The 16,621-nt window shown below is 38.2% G+C and overlaps 5 protein-coding genes across 10 annotated transcripts in view; 1 reads left to right on the top strand and 4 right to left on the bottom strand.

The window, feature by feature from the left end:
- The window catches only part of LOC132158112 (gastrula zinc finger protein XlCGF57.1-like), a 129,963-nt gene that overhangs the window by 48,891 nt on the left and 64,451 nt on the right, over nucleotides 1–16,621 (bottom strand). The gene's annotated exons all lie outside the window — the stretch shown is intronic.
- The window catches only part of LOC132094302 (gastrula zinc finger protein XlCGF17.1-like), a 216,357-nt gene that overhangs the window by 172,159 nt on the left and 27,577 nt on the right, over nucleotides 1–16,621 (bottom strand). The window lies entirely within an intron of this gene.
- LOC132096272 (gastrula zinc finger protein XlCGF7.1-like) lies at nucleotides 21–7,352 on the bottom strand. The gene is made up of 3 exons (XM_059501574.1): nucleotides 7,285–7,352; nucleotides 3,429–3,503; nucleotides 21–1,181 (listed from the first exon to the last, which is right to left on the bottom strand). Exons 2-3 carry the CDS (start codon nucleotides 3,460–3,462, stop codon nucleotides 358–360), a joined length of 858 nt encoding a protein of 285 aa, XP_059357557.1. The 5' UTR covers nucleotides 3,463–3,503; nucleotides 7,285–7,352; the 3' UTR covers nucleotides 21–357.
- Nucleotides 13,478–16,595, top strand: LOC132095401 (gastrula zinc finger protein XlCGF8.2DB-like). The gene is made up of 2 exons (XM_059500380.1): nucleotides 13,478–13,768; nucleotides 15,487–16,595. Exons 1-2 carry the CDS (start codon nucleotides 13,693–13,695, stop codon nucleotides 16,368–16,370), a joined length of 960 nt encoding a protein of 319 aa, XP_059356363.1. The 5' UTR covers nucleotides 13,478–13,692; the 3' UTR covers nucleotides 16,371–16,595.
- Nucleotides 14,268–16,621, bottom strand: part of LOC132159543 (gastrula zinc finger protein XlCGF26.1-like) — a 27,529-nt gene continuing 25,175 nt past the window's right edge. Inside the window, exon 4 of one of the 3 annotated variants that reach the window (XM_059569335.1) lies at nucleotides 14,268–15,393. In XM_059569335.1, the coding sequence (XP_059425318.1) occupies nucleotides 15,376–15,393 (18 nt within the window). In that variant the 3' untranslated portion in view covers nucleotides 14,268–15,375. Of the gene's footprint in view, nucleotides 15,394–15,539; nucleotides 15,646–16,621 lie in introns of those variants that run through there. The other 2 variants (XM_059569407.1, XM_059569261.1) reach the window with 2 other exon arrangements.

Raw genomic sequence — 16,621 nt, 5'->3', positions numbered from 1 at the left:
ATTCCGCAGGTTTCATCTTGAAGATGATGATTTATCCAGCTAATATTTTATTGCTTGCACTATTGTGTAACTTTTGGTAAAGATGCAGCGTCAGATCTGAAAGTGCTGGATCTGAAGATGATCTACTTACTGTGAATGTTTTTTGTATGACTGTGTAAAGCAGATAAACGACTGAAATGTTTCCCACATGCAGTGCAGTGATAAGGTTTCTCTCCAGTGTGAATACTTATGTGTGTTTTCAGATCTCCTGAATTACTGAATCTTTGATCACCGTATGAACCCTTGTAAGGTTTCTCTCCAGAGTGAATCCTCTGGTGCTGTTTCAAATGTTTAGCTGAAGTAAAAATCTTTTCACACTCACAGCACATGAACTCTTTCATGACAGTATGTACTTTCAGATGTACTTTTAAATTTTGTAGAAACGAAAAAACTCTTTCTACACAAGTAACATGAATGTGGTTTCTCCTTCGTATGAACTCGCAAGTGTTTCTTCAGGTCAGGAGCTCTCAAAAATGTTTTACCGCATTCATCACATGCGTGCTGCTTCTCTCTAGTGTGGATGTTCATGTGATCCTTAAGGTTTGCAGGGTGAGTGAATCTCTTTCCACACAGATCACAAATGTACGGTTTTTCTCCAGTATGAATTCTCATATGTGTCGTAAGGTTTACTTTTTGTGTGAAACTCTTCCCGCACTGATCACATGTGTACGGTTTCTCTCCAGTGTGGATCCTCTCATGTGCTTTCAGGTATCCAGACTGACTGAATGTCTTGCCACAATGTGAACAGTTGGATGATTTCTCTCCAGTGTGGATGTTCATGTGCTTCTTGAGGTTTACTTTCTGTGTGAAACTCTTGCCGCACTGATCACATGTGTATGGTTTTTCTCCAGTGTGAATCCTCTCATGTGTTTTCAGGTCTCGAGACTGATTGAATCTCTTGTCACAGTGTGAACACTTGTATGGTCTCTCTCCAGTGTGAACTCTTGTGTGACGCTCAAGACCTCTTTTGCTCGTCAAAATCTTTCCACACAGAGTACAGGTGAAAGATTTCTTGGCTCTTATTTTCTTTAAAACTTTCTGTTTGGCTTGAGAGCAACTCAAAGGTTTTTCTCCATTTTTCACATGATTTTTCTCCTCAACTTCATTCAATTTTTCTCTCTCATTGTTTTCTTCAATCAACTCTGAAATAAAAGTTAAAATTGTTCATTTACAGTAATTCTTAGTAACTCATTTAACAGTATAAAGTAGACATTTGCTATAGAACTTTTTTGGCCATGATGATGCTTTATTTTATAGAGAATGTGAAGCTACATAATGCGTTGCATGCTGGGGTGCCACTGCCATTCTGGGAGGATCATCCTCATACCTTTCATACAAATGCTGAAATAAATATGTACACCAGCTTATCTTGGTTATTGCCTCAAATTTATATTCATATTCTTCATTGGATCATTTGCAGGGAAAAGAAAACTAGTTTATTGCTTCACATGATAATCAGATTTTTTTCTCTTGAGTTTTGCAGATATTCATTAACTTTGATCTGAAAACAGTGTCGCCCGATGGACGTGGATGCTTCAGCCATCATATGGTAGATAATCCAAATAGTGTTTTTTGGATGACAGGTGACAGAAGTTGATCCATTTCTTTGTTGGATACGTTGAAGAAGTATAACGGTCATTGTAAATAGAAATGTTTCCGTGGCCATGGAGAAGAATCAGAGATTGTGGGTCACATCAGCAGACAGAAAAAAGTGCTAGGGCTGTCAAAATGGCTGAAAAAGGTTTTTAATTAAATATCATTATTTCAACAAATAATGTAAATAGTATAATTTCAGATAGGGTGAAGAAAATGCTTTTGGCTTCTCTCACAAGAGGGTGCATCGAGCTAAATATTACTGCACATTTATTCATAGCATAACATAACACTACTATTTGTGGAAAAGAAAGTGCATAATGTATAAAATAATGTTTATAAACCAATTATAATTAAGTTTCTTAAACAACTATAAACAAAACAGCATCAGGTATGTATGCATAATTTAATACAAAGGGACGAAATCCAATCACACAGAGTACATTTTTCATTTAAAAACACGAGTTGCAGTGGGATGAGGAAACAACCCACAATAAAGTCTCAAAATATGTTTATTCAAAGTTGCACTTGCATTCATTTTACATTGCTTTCTAAACATGAGGCTCTTTTGTGCTAGACCCGAGTGCAACGGAGAAAATGTGTGAAATATGCGTTCTGTGTGAACAGCTTAGTTTTGACGTAAACAACATTCTCCTCTATATTTTCTCTTTTCCCACCATATTGGTAATTAACAACACAGCAGTGCAGTATCTAGTGGCTTCAACTGGATAGTCTAACAAAAACATTAAAATGCAATGACACTTTCTTTCGTTTACTAACAAATGTTATTGTAAAGTGAAGTGAAGTGACATTCAGCCAAGTATGGTGACCCATACTCAGAATTTGTGCTCTGCATTTAACCCATCCGAAATGCACACACACAGAGCAGTGAACACACACACACACTGTGAGCACACACCCGGAGCAGTGGGCAGCCATTTATGCTGCGGCGCCCGGGGAGCAGTTGGGGGTTCGATGCCTTGCTCAAGTGCACCTAAGTCGTGGTATTGAAGGTGGAGAGAGAACTGTACATGCACTCCCCCCACCCACAATTCCTGCCGGCCCGAGACTCGAACTCACAACCTTTCGATTGGGAGTCCGACTCTCTAACCATTAGGCCACGACTTCCCACAAAATAAAGGTTAAAATAAAATCCCTGGATGCTTGTGAACAGTTTTGTAGCATTTTAAAAATGCCGGCTTAATGTAACTTAGTGAAACAGTAATGCTAAGACATGCAGATGAGCCCAGAATATTAATAATAACATTATTAATAATAACGCTTTCCTCTCCTTAGAAATGAAGAACACATTTATGCATTAAGACAGAGTATTTAAAGTTCATATTTTGGGTTCATCCATTTTCTACACATAGTATGCTTTATTAGTATGGTGTATACAAAATGTGGTCTTTTAAAATTACTGTCTCTGTCGGTAAGCATTCAACGTGTAAATAAACACGTTGCGTTTACATTTGGGGCTTATGTGTGTATATACACATAGCATGCTTTACAATTTTGTCTTTATCACTATCTTTGTACCTTAAGCAACACTAAGCATTATTTGTGTCAAAGGTGATGTTAATTATTAAACCAAACAAAATCAAAACTTAAAAAAAAAAAAAAAAAACAGCAGGAATATGATTCTTTTATTTAGGTAGTGAGTTTAGGCTGTAAAATTATTTATAGATTTACTATCCGGTGTCTTTTCGTCATTTCCATGACCTGCTAACCTAAATCTGGTTAAACCTTTATAACCTTCACCCTTTACTGATGATGAATTAAGAATAAACGCCAACCTGTTTGTTCTTCAGTATCTTCACTGTGTTTCATTCTGCAGTGTTTGTGGAAGGAGCTTCAGTGAATATGAATTCCTATGTGGAAGGGGCAGATTTACTACATTTTAACCATGTTAAGTAAATATAACGAATTTTATCTGCTAAAGAAAAAAATATATATAATAACAAAATAAAAAATCAAATAGCAGCATCAAAACTGGACATCGGTTCGCATTCATTCCTCTCACAGATAAAGAGACATTTAGTAACAGCGAAATCCCTCCAAACATCGAAGCAGGTGGGTATTCCAGAAAGCAGGTTATGTGACATACCCGGGTAAGTTTAAGGGTAAGTTAGTGGATAACCTCAACTTTCGGTTCCAAAAATGGAGGTAACTTTCTGGGTATGTATGTAACCATAGGGACTTACTCTCTGAAGATAACCTGCTCGGTAGCAGGTTATGTTCCAGGGTTAGTTTGTTTCAGAAGGTTACTGAGTATGGCGTGCCCTTTTGATGACGATCCTGTGGACGTGGAGGCACAAATTATACGAGGTTTTTTTCGCCGGGAGAGAGTTATAAGACCGCGAATTGATGTATTTTCATTTCCTAATGATTATTTGAAAGAGCGTTATCGATTTTCAAAAGATTCGTTAATTTATTTAACACATCTCTTGAGACCACATATTGCAAATGTCACAAACCGCGGGTCTGCGCTTAGAACAGAGAACATTCTGTGCATATCACTTCGGTTTTTCGCGTCAGGGCATTTTTTGTACAATGTGGGCGATGCAGAGCATGTGGGAAAGGCAACTGTGTGTAGAGCCATTCGCACAGTATGTCAGGCACTTAAACGATTCTTACACACATTTGTACAGTTCCCTGGCCATAAACCTCTGCGTGTTATTAAAGAGGAATTCCACAGAGTGGCAGGTTTGTCCTTTGTAGTAAAATCTATGACGCATATTAAATATGTAGTCATACTATTTATATCTATACATGTATTCATCCTGCACACACACACACACACACACTTTAAACTTCCATATATGACTTTCTATTTCAGGATTTCCAAATGTAATTGGGTGCATTGATGGCACACACATTCCTATTAAAGCTCCTTCAGTAAATGAGGGAGACTATGTTAATAGGAAATCCATTCATAGTATCAATGTGCAGGTAACAATTTCATTTTGTGTTCCTAATTTTTTGTCTTGTTAAAATCATTAAACTCATTACTTTTTCCCACTAACTATAGGTAATATGTGAGGCAACCCACATCATTACTAATGTGGAGGCAAAATGGCCAGGATCTGTGCATGATGCCAGAATTTTACGCGAGTCATCATTATGTCAGGCATTTCAGGAGGGTATGTTTTGCTGTATAATTTTTTTTTTTTTTACTATATTTGTATTGTACACTTGAATCATTACAGGACAGTACAATGGTTACTTGCTGGGGGACAGAGGATACCCTTGTCTGCCCTATTTAATGACACCCTACCCTGAACCTGATCCCGGACCACAGACCCGCTTTAACCTGGCTCACAGCCGAACACGGGCCAAGGTGGAGATGACCATAGGGATCCTGAAGTCTAGGTTTCAGTGTCTGCGTGGGCTCCGGGTCAGTCCAGAGAGGGCATGCGACATCATAGTGGCTTGTGTTGTGCTTCACAACATTGCCACTATAAGAGGAGAGAGCCACCCTCCTTGGATTGAGGAAGATGGCCCAGAGGAACCCCAACAGGGTTTTGCACACAACAGAGATGGAAGACTATTGAGAGACAGGATTTGTCAAAATTACTTTTATTACAATGTTTGCACTGGTCTGCTCTGCAGTTCATTTCTTGATTTCCTGCAAAACAATGAAAGTAAAAATGAAATAAAATGAAGCAAAACAAGCTTGAAATAAAATTTGTTGTTTTTTTATTACAATGCTTTATATACACAACACTTTTAACATGCAACAGATTAATCAGAAGTTCTCACCTTAAGGCGATGCTCCAGTAATTCAATTTCAAGTTTTGCTTTTTTAATTTGAAGCTGTATAAGGTCCATCTCCATGTCACTTTTTCTTATTTGTTTTTGAAGATGGACCTTATACAGCTCCTTTGCTGGCAACTAGGAAGGCAAAAAAAGTTTAATGAATGAGATTCTGTCAGACAATAAAAGTAAAATATGGACAACTGCACTCAAATTCTTACTCTGGTTAGATTGTGCATTGAGGTTGAAGGACCTTCATCTGTGGGCAAATCCCCAGGTATGTACTGTGAAAGGACAATGACAGTTTGTTACTCTAATGTAAAAAGGGGGCATACATTATAATGGTGTGCATCATACCTCAGTGGATCTACCAGCATTGTCCACTTCTGTCACAGCAGATGTGGTCTCTTCATCGTCATCTTCATCCTTAAGTGGAAATATGCAAGTATACATTATCTGGCAAAAATAAACATAAAAAATATCTAAAAGCAACTAAAGGTACCTGACAACAAAACACTTACAGCTGTGACAGACTGTGTTCTTTCTGTAGGGTCCAATAATACAATCCCTCTGTCAGTATCTATAAGAAAATACAACCCATACAATTCTCAATATTATCAAAGAGAAACCAATAATGCAGGAAAAAATATCAAAGCAATATAACTAAGACCACAGTAGCCTATACATCATATGTAGTTAAATAATGTAAGCCTGCATAAAAACGTTAAGCATGTTCAAAAAGCCTTTATAAGTGACAGAGAGTAATTTATTAAGTCATAATGAGAACAAATCACAGTGGCAAACTTACATGTCACCATGTTACTTGTGGTGCATGGTGTGTGTGATGAAGTGCCCCCTGGAATGCCAGCAACCACTGGTCGCCCTTTATTAAGGGACAGAGCCAGCTCCTCAGATGGGGTTAGGGGAGGTGGTGGTGGGCCCCCGCCAGTTAGACGGGCTTCAGCCTTCTTTCTATTAGCTACATGACAGAAAGAATATACTAAATCGTGTTTAATAAATAGTTCAGTAATTGTGTAATCAAATATTACCTTTTTGCAGAATGTTTTTGTGTTTCATTTTGACTTGGCTCAAAGTTCTTCTGGCTCCAGAAGGATTACACCTTATTAAATAAGAAACCATATATTCCTAGTCAATATACACTATTTTAATCTGAAGAAATGAATGGCAGGAAAAGCAAATGCTTTCGTAGTGATTTAACAGTCAAAAGGATGCGGAAGGGGTGTTTAATTATTGTGCACTATAATAAAAGGGGAGGCAATATAAAATTTGCAATTTAATACACTCACGCATTTACTCTGTCCGTTATTTTTTGCCAAGCCAACTCTCTTTCTTTAGCCCATGCAGCCGTATTGCTTTTTTTCATTATTATTGGCTTGAATTCTTCGTATGCGTGCATTAAAACCTCCAACTCCGCCTCAGTAAAGTATGCCGCTCTTTTTTTTTCGTTGTCATTTTCCATTTTGACTCGTGAAATCGGCGATCCATTGAAAATGCCTTTATGCACGCGCATTAACTCTGGGTAACCAGTAGGAGGTTGATTAAACTAACTCTTCTCAGGTGTTTTGGAACCGACATACTCATGGTATGCGGGTTTGGGGTAAATCAACCCAGAGGTTATGATTTACCAAATGGTAAGTTAACCTTGCTTTCTGGAATACCCCCCAGTCATCCACACGAACATACAACAACACAAAATCTCTCAGGTCTGAATGAACTTTACATGCTCACATGCTGCTCTAAGTATTTAAGTCGGCAAACACATAAACACTGCTGTACTCGATGATAAGACAACGACCTCGTTTATACTGCATAAACATACGGTGTAAAGTTTTTTTGACAGTTGTGTACATTTGTGAAATACCGTGATCTGCTCACCTCTCCTCAGAAGACTCGACGCTGACTGTGAACGCGCGCGTCGCGCGCTAGTGATGACATAATCGCAGCGAGGCGGAAAAGCACCCGGCTGCAGCCTGCAAATCGGGGCGGGGCTGCACCTGGGGCGGGGTTGCACGTGCAGCCCCGCCCCACACCTACTCTGATTGGTTAGATCGTCTTTCATAGACTTACATGATAGGAAATGTGTGCGTAGTTGGTGTAGGACGGAGAACGCTGTTTAAAAAGCTAAAAACGCTGTAGTTTTACAAAGCCTTCATAATGCACAAAAGAAGAAAAATAAAACATTAGCCTGTAACTCGCCATGTCCCTGAAATGATTGTTTTGTTAAATTAAGATGATCTTTAGGCTAACATACGAATATAGTAAATTATTTGGGTTGATTATCCACAGTAAGACGATCAGGTCTTCATATAGAAGAATGGAATTATGAATTAAATAATTTTAGAAAATTTTATTATTTCATATCATCAGAGTATGAGAAAGGAAAATGAAAGGGGTATATCATTACTGTTTTAATTTATATAGCATGAAAAGACAATTATTGTTACATATAATTATCCGTCAAGCAGTTGATAAATAACACTGCAATATTCTAATGTGTCTGCCAATTAAATTTTTACGAAACTTTTAATTTTCTTTACTACATTGCAAAACATAGACTTTTTCTCCCCTTTATTTCAGGAAAATATGCTGCTCCTCGTTATTTGAAAGTGAAGAAATCGATAAACTTTTATTTCTATCGGCCAGTGATGATTCTGAAAGGACATACCTGTAAACCGTTGCTATAGTAACGAACACAATTTCATGATAATTGTGCTCTTATCTTAGTGCAGTCTCACAGCCACTGTCAAATATTGAGATAAACTTTATAAAGTATCATCTATTTATATTAAATTGGTATCTTCTCCGATATCCATTTTGTGACCATTGAGCCGATTCTTTTCAATCAGCAGGAATGATTCGGGATATTGTAGCCTACGTTTAATGTGGCTTAATGCATTAAAACAGTGTTTTTAAAAGACCTAACTCAGTTAACAAATTAATAATAAAGCATTCTATTCACTGACAGGCAGATGAGTCCAGAATAAGAATACAATGTGTTTAATTACGTGTTAAGCGTTTTCCTCCCATAGAAAACCATTAGACTAAAAGGAAAACGCGTAACGTGGTGTAATGCATTGAAACGTGTTTTAAAATGACCAAACTCAGTAAACATTTTTAATAACACATTTTATTTACAGACAAGCAGGTTATGGGTGGAAATTAAATGCTTTGTGTTCGTATTCTGTGCTCATATCTGCTTGTCTGTGAAAAGAATGCTTTATTAATAATTTGTTTACTGAGTTTGGTCTTTTTAAAACACTGTTTTAATGCATAAAGCCACGTACTTTCACGTTAAGCGTGCTTTTAGAATGTCCCAATTATTAAATTATGAATTAATCTGGTCAAGAAGAGTAAACTTGCAGCAGCTAACATCTCTTGATTCAATAAATCAGACACAGTGAGTCAAGTTAACAATAAAAAACTGCATTATAGAAAAGGCATTGTAAAACTGTACAGCGTTTTTAGCTTTTTAAACAGCGTTCTCCGTCCGACACTAACTACGCACACATTTCCTATCATTTAAGTCAATGAAAGACGATTGAACCAATCAGAGTAGGTGTGGGGCGGGGCTGCACGTGCAACCCCGCCCCAGGTGCAGCCCCGCCCCGATCTGCAGGCTGCAGCCGGGTGTCGAGGCGGGATCAATGGCGATCATTAAAAAAGCGCCAAACGAGATTTAAAACGATAAAGCGTCTATAAAACAACACATTTAACTAAAACAAGGGTTACTAACATTTACTGACATTTAAATTGATTTAGATATGATTTAACACTAGGTTTTTTTATGATAAGAATTAAAACCAAAAGCTGAAGATGTTTGCTGGTGTATCCATTAGTGTTTTTGCAAATATATACAATCACTATAAACTGAAGTGACAGACTATCCTCATTCTTTTGTCTCTAGACAGTGTGCAATTAGACACATTTAGTGCTACACATCATACACAGTATGAACACATTCTACATTATTTAGACTTATATACACATAAAATATGCGAAGGTGCAACAGATTATACATGAACTGGATACGCAAAATGTCATGGATGTGCATTGGATGGTATCCAGTGGTAGCAGATAGATTACTGTTATTAATGCAGTGTATATGTACAGTCCAGTAATTAACTGTTGGAGTTAAAGTGCAATGTATAACATACCGTGTGGTGGGAATAAGCTGTAGGGTGCTGTAAGGTCTATTAGTTCTGACTGTTCATTAGTTTGATAGCCTGAGGGAAACAGCTTTCCCTCAGTCGGCTAGTGCAGGATCAAATGCTGCCGAAACGTCTTCCTGAGGGCAGCAGGGCAGTCTGAGCCAGTCTCAGTCTAGTGCCACAGCATATGTCTGACCAGGGCGATAACTGCCGTAGACTAATCCCCCCAATAATTAGAAATCGCTAAATCATTTTCTCAAATATTGCCTATTCGAGAGAGAAAGAGAGAGAGAGAAAGGGAAATGGAAATTGCGTGTATTCGCGTCTGTGCATTTATCTTTTTAGAGTGAGTTTACTTAAAAACAGCGATTGTATCCTCTCGTCGCTGGAAAATATAATGTTGCGATTCAGTATTTAAACTGTATTTAATAAAAGTCGTGGGGCAGTGTTGACAAGTTTATTTTCTCCTCGATGTGTGAGCTGCGCGATTTCCGATATGTGTGTGTGTCAGTAAGCAGCGCATTAATACAGAACGATAATTAAAGGCTCTAATGCACACAAGCACCCCAGTATATGTGTGTCTTGTAAGAGCTAGACGACGAATGATGGGGTGTGACGTCAGGGTAGTGGTGTCGCAATCCTTAGGGGAATATTTTCCCCCCTACCCCTTGACACTCTGTTTCAAGGGACAAGGGGAAGAGGTAGGCGGATGGGTAGGGGAAGGTGAAGGGGTATAAAATAGAATTGGGATTGGGCCTTAGTCAGGGTGCTCACCTCTTCTCTGTAGGCTGTCTCGTCGTTGTCGGTCATCAGGCCTATCACCTTTGTGTCGACAGCGAATTTGACGATGACACTGGAGCTGTGTATGGCTTCACAGTCATGTGTGTACAGGGAGTACAGGAGTGGGCTGAGGACGCAGCCCTGAGGAGCACCAGTGTTGAGGGTCAGCAGGGATGAAGTGTTGTTGCCCATTCTGATCACCTATGGTATTAAATGCTGAGCTGTAGTCCACAGAAAGCATACTCACATAGGTGTTCTTATTTTCCTGGTGGGAGAGAGCAGTGTGCTGTTTGCAAGCAATTGCATTGTCTGTAGAACAGTTGCTATGATATGCAAATGTAGTGGCAGGAAGCACAGAGCAGATGTAGTCTTTTACGAGTCTCTCAAAACACTTTCTGAAGATGGGTGTAAGAGCAACAGGCCTTCAGTCATTCAAGCATGTGATTTTATTTTTCTTTGGTATGGGCACAATGGAGGATTTTTTTGAAAGACGAGGAAACCACAAACAGAGAGACAGAGAGGTTGAAAATGTCTGTGAAAACACCGGCTAGTTGGAATGTGCATGACTGAAGCACATGGCCTGGGCTGCCATCAGGACCTGCTGCTTTGCGGATATTTACCCGATGTTACAGTATCTGAGTATGCCTCTATGTCGTCATCAGACGCTGCCCGGAACATGTCCCAGTCCACGTTATCAAAACAGTCCTGTAGTATAGCATTTGATTGGTCCAACCAGCATTGAATTGTCCTGAGGATGGGTGCTTCCCGTTTCAGTTTCTGCCTATAAGCAGGCAGCAGCAGAATGGAAGAGTGATCCAATTTGCCGAAAGGTGGTCGGGGAGGGATTTGTAGGTGCCCCGAAAAGGAAAGTAGCAGAAAGTCCAGTGCACAATCACCACACGTGTTGATGGAGATGTGTTGAAAATATTTTGGAGCTATTGTTCTGAAGTTTGCTTTGTTAAAGTCGCCCATAACAATAAATGTCACATCTAAGTAAGCAGTTTCCTGCTCACTTATATTCCCATACAGTTCCTTGAGTGCCTAGTCTGTGTTGGCTTGAGGGGGGATGTAAACAGCTGTGATTATGGTCACTGTAAATTCCCTCGGTAGACAGAATGGTCGACACAGAAGCATATGAAATTCCAGATATGGGGGCAGAAGCATTTAAGAGTGTAGGTTCCTCTCATCACACCACGAGTTGTTGATAAAGAAACAAACGTCCCCACCTCTACTTTTCTCTGTGAGCTCTTTCATTTTGTCCAAGCTTTGTATAGAGATAAGCTCAATGGCTGGAAACACTGCAAACATCCAGGTTTCTGTGAGGCAAATAATGCAGCAGTGCCTTGTTTCTCATTGGTATGAGATGCGTGCCCGCAGTCTACAGAGTTTGTTGTCCAGTGACTGAACATTATTTGGCAAAATGGTTGGGAGAGGAGGTCGGAGGGGACGATGTCTGAGTCTGACAAGGACAATGGCTCTCTTCCCCCTTTTCCAGCAGCGTTACCTCGGTCATGACTGTGTGGTGCCAGACAAGGGGCTCTGATGCGGTGTCTGTAAACAAACTGCTGGCATTCAAGAACTCGAAGTCTGGTTTGCATTGTGTGATTATACCAACAACATCCAACACATAGAACAACAACATTACAATTAAAACAAGTGAAAACCAGCATAGTTTTCTTTGAGCTCGCAACACTGCTGCCATACTCGGCGCCATCTTGAAACATTCATCACTAATCGTGCAACACCAATGTACTACGTCATCCGCTGGAATGACTTCCATGTACGACAGATATGGACATCAAATAGAGACAGTAGGAAGTGTTCATTTATTGATAATAAATTGATGTTTGCTAGAAAAGGTATGTTTTTTTTAAAGCAATGCAGGGATTACATCTTATTAGGAGGTTACAACATTTTGGCGTGAGTCAACATATTTATGAGATGGTTTATAAGAATCTTGTTGAGATTGTTGTATGTTTTAATATGACTATGTATGGAATATTGCCAGTTAAAGAAAAGCAAAAACTGGGTTTAGTCAAAATTGCTAGTGCAATTTTAGGACAACTACAAAGACAATTGAGTCAAGCAAAAGGCACAGATTATTCCTGAATATTGTTCTCATCAATTAAATATTAAATTTCAATGTTTACCATCAAAAAGACATTTTACGCAACCTTAAGCAAGGAAAAGTTTGTATCAAATGTCATTTGTGCCAACTGCCATTAGAATTTTAAATACTGGGATCGGAGTGTGAGTAGGGGTGATTGTGTTACTTGTTGTCTTTCATGTAATTTGTGTGTTGGTGTTAAATGTATTTGTGTAGTGAAGCCAAAGACAAATTTCAACGTGTGGACAATAAAGTGAAAAGAAAAAAAAGAAAAATATTCAGGACAATCAAAGAACTCATGAACAGCTGTAATTTGCACGCACATCATACATGATTTATGAAGCTCTCTAGTGATAGCTTATTTTCATATTAGCCAATCAGAGTCATTCAAACTTTTCCAGATATTACAATTATGAATACATAAACATTTAAAATATATTGCGGTAGGCCTACACATGGTTATAAAGTACATTAAAATCCCACTAAAAGTGTAATCATTTTGTTATGTTCTTACACAAAGTAGGCATAAAATATACTTTAAGTAAGAGTAACATGAGTGTGTTTTCTGAAAATACACTAAAACGTCACTGAGAGTATGCTTAAGTTTAGTATCTTCCTTATTAAAAGTGAAACTAAGTTTATATTTATTAACATAGTGTTTCTACTATAGGTCTTAGAAATATATTAGAAGTATGCTTGTGTCTAGCATATTCCTTAAAAGTGTGGCTGCATTCAATTATTATCAAAGTATTTCTAGTATACTTTTTAGAAATATTAAAATGCAATTCAGAATATTTTTAATGCACTTCAAATTCTCATGTTGGGAATACAGATGTATTATAAACATACTACTTGAATCTCAAGTATATTTTGTATACGTTTAATAATACGTCTTTTCCACCTGGGTTGGCCATGACTGTACACGCATTATTTTCCTCGTATTATTTCTCTCGTCTCATCGCTTCACTCTCCAGTCCAGCAGGTGGAGATAAGACACATACGTTTGTTTGTCAAACACCATTAAGACCTCAGAGGAAGAAGTTTTTAGACAGTCCATGGTTTCACCATGATCTCTGTTATGTTGTGATGCTGTTTTAATACAAACAGTTATAAGTTGTATTTCTTTACATAGAAAAATACAGTTCCGGTCAGTAAATACATGTAATATTCTCATTCTCACAGTCGTGAGTTTTGAAGTAAGCAGGGATATCTTCTGTATCATCTGAACTGAGATCTGCTGCTGTCAAGATGATGTTTGTTAAAAAAGAGAGTGAGGAGAACACCAGTGAACCAGAAACCTGGAGAATAAAACACGAGAAACAAGGTTGGTATTTATTCTTTGATGACTGTTTGAGGCATAATCAAAGATCCTTAATGTCAAAATAAGACAATTGTCATTAAAAAGTTTTAAATCAATGTTTCAAAGTTCTTATTCAAATATGACTGAACCAACACTTAAGAAAACTTAATAGACTTTATTTTTGTGTTTTGGAATCATAAAACTGTGTTGAACTCAAGAGCGTGTGAGACTGAATTTGTTTTTTAACTAGAAGCCCAATTTTAAGTCGCTATAGGACTGTGGTTATTTTTAATGATGTGGATGTTTTAGTAGAGAATTATTTGTTTGTTCGGGAAATTTGACTGTAAATCAGTTACAGTTTTCCAGCTGGCTTTGCAAACTGACTTTTACTGTATATACCTGATAGCATTGTCACAACATTGGAAGTAAACTTGTTTATCCAAATGCCTGATCTGTGATCAGTGATTTCTCAAGAGTAATTATTCAAGTAATTATTAAGTCAATATAATAATACAGTTGTACCTCAAGAAACATATTTTTACGTGAAAACATAGGTGCACCTCAGGAAACATTATAAAATAATAATAAAAATACAGGTCGGGACCCCTTTAAAAAGTATAAAATTTGAAGTGCTGATACCTTTAGATTCCCTGTATTCAGCTGTGAAATAAGAAAGGGATAATCAGTGGCTAGCTGTGCATTAAAAAATTTGAATGCATGACGTGGAGGTGAAGACCCACCCGACGCGCAGCTGAGGATGTTTGCCTCCGCGAAATGACTTGGAACTAACTGTGCAGTTAAACTAATTTAATCAACACCTGTCAGCCAATCAGAATCGAGTATTCAGACAGACAATGGCATAATGTAGATTAGAAAAATACTTTTCACAATACATGAAGGGGCATATTTACACAACAATATTCTAAAAATGGAAATTTTTTCTCAACATTTTTAAGTTTTGCATTTCTTTATGAAAACAGTAACATCATGTGCATGTGTATTACGTGTTCAGTTTATAGGTACGAGGCAGAGAGAGCTCAATGCACTGCAAATAGGAAAAAAATATATATATTTTAAAGTTTGGGAGGAGCACATTCAGATAATTAACCTGGCAAATTCATCATCAGAAATTACACAATCTATCCTATCAGCTCAAGAGAGAGCTTCTGTAAATAGCCCAAACCATCTTACCTTCATTCTCTCTACAGTATTGCAGCAGCCCTTCACCATCCTGACTCCTCTCCATCGGCCCATTGCTATCCCAGCACAGGGTTGGGGGGGATCCGGGCCTAAATAACAAGTACTGACCCCTCTCCTCGGACAGGGGGAATACCCTGGGTTCGGGAGGTATTACTGAGCATGCAAAATACACATAACCTTTACTCTGATTATTATATGTAAGTGTAAACATCAATGTGACAACACACATACTGCAATTGCTCAGAACACAACCAAATAAAGAAAGCGCTGCAAATGAAATTCTTTAATGCAGCGGTCAAACTGATGAAGTATTTGCATGTGTTTTCTGAATTTGCAGCGCGTTGAGCTTTCGGCCGCCTTATACAGATGCATAGTCATTCTTGATAAAGTGATGTCACCATCTACTGGCCTGGAAACACAATGCAGAGTTTTTAGCCTTTTTTATGGATCTGTGTGAACAGAGACAGTTTTGACAAATATTTTATCCTTTTATTTTCCAAATGTCCATATTTATTTTCATCTTTTAAATGATTTCATTTTAGGCCTGATGAGAGTGAAAGAAGAAAAACAAGATCTGAATGAAGTGGAGGAGAAACATCAGGATCAGAAAGATCATGATGTCAATGGAGAAAAATCAGTGAGTTGCAGCATTCAAATAACAGACGTCCAAAATCCTTTCAGCTGCTCTCAGTGTGAAAAATCTTTCAAATATAAAGGAAGCTTTATGAAACACATGAGAATTCATAGTGAGAAAAAGCCTTTCAGCTGTTTTCAGTGCGGAAACACTTTCACATGCAACGAAAACCTTAAGAATCACATGTTAATTCATGCTGGAATAAAGCCTTTTACCTGCTCTGATTGTGGAAAGAGTTTTACACAGAAAGGACACCTTAAGAATCATTTGGTAACTCACTCTTTAGAAAAGCCTTTCAGCTGCTCTCAGTGTGGAAAATCTTTCACACGGAAAACAAACCTTGAGGATCACATGTTAATTCATGCTGGGATAAAGCCTTTTACCTGCTCTCAGTGTGGAAAGAGTTTCACACAGAAAGGACAACTTAAGGATCATTTTGTAGCTCACACTTCAGAAAAGCGTTTCAGCTGCTCTCAGTGTGGAAACAATTTTAAACATAAAAGAAGCCTTATGAAACACATGAGAATCCATAGTGGGGAAAAGCCTTTCAGCTGTTATCAGTGTGGAAACACTTTCACGTGTAACGAAAACCTTAAGAATCACATGTTAATTCATGCTGGAATAAAGCCTTTCACCTGCTCTCAGTGCGGAAAGAGTTTTACACAGAAAGGACACCTTCAGAATCATTTGGTAACTCACTCTTCAGAAAAGCCTTTCATCTGCTCTAAGTGTGGAAAGTCTTTCACACGTAAAGGATACCTTGAGACTCACATGTTAAGTCATGCTGGGTAAAAGCCTTTCAGATGCTCTCAATATGGAAAGATTTTCATCTGTACATGAGGAATTGCACTTTGTTAACGAGGCTGCGTTCCACTCCACTTTTAGACAAATGCTCGCAAACTTCTCTGAGCACTTCCCCTCAGGGAAATCCCAGCTGCCATTTGGAAGTGCGTTCCACTTTGTGAAGTGAATAAGGAAAGTTTTAACATGGACAGTCCTTCAACCCCTCTATTTTGAACGAGGATGGAGGATTGAATGAGATG

Source organism: Carassius carassius, chromosome 1 (genome assembly GCF_963082965.1).
Source record: "Carassius carassius chromosome 1, fCarCar2.1, whole genome shotgun sequence".
NCBI lineage: Eukaryota > Metazoa > Chordata > Actinopteri > Cypriniformes > Cyprinidae > Carassius > Carassius carassius.
The sequence above is the reverse complement of the archived record's forward strand: the minus strand, read 5'-3'. Positions and strand labels throughout refer to the sequence as shown.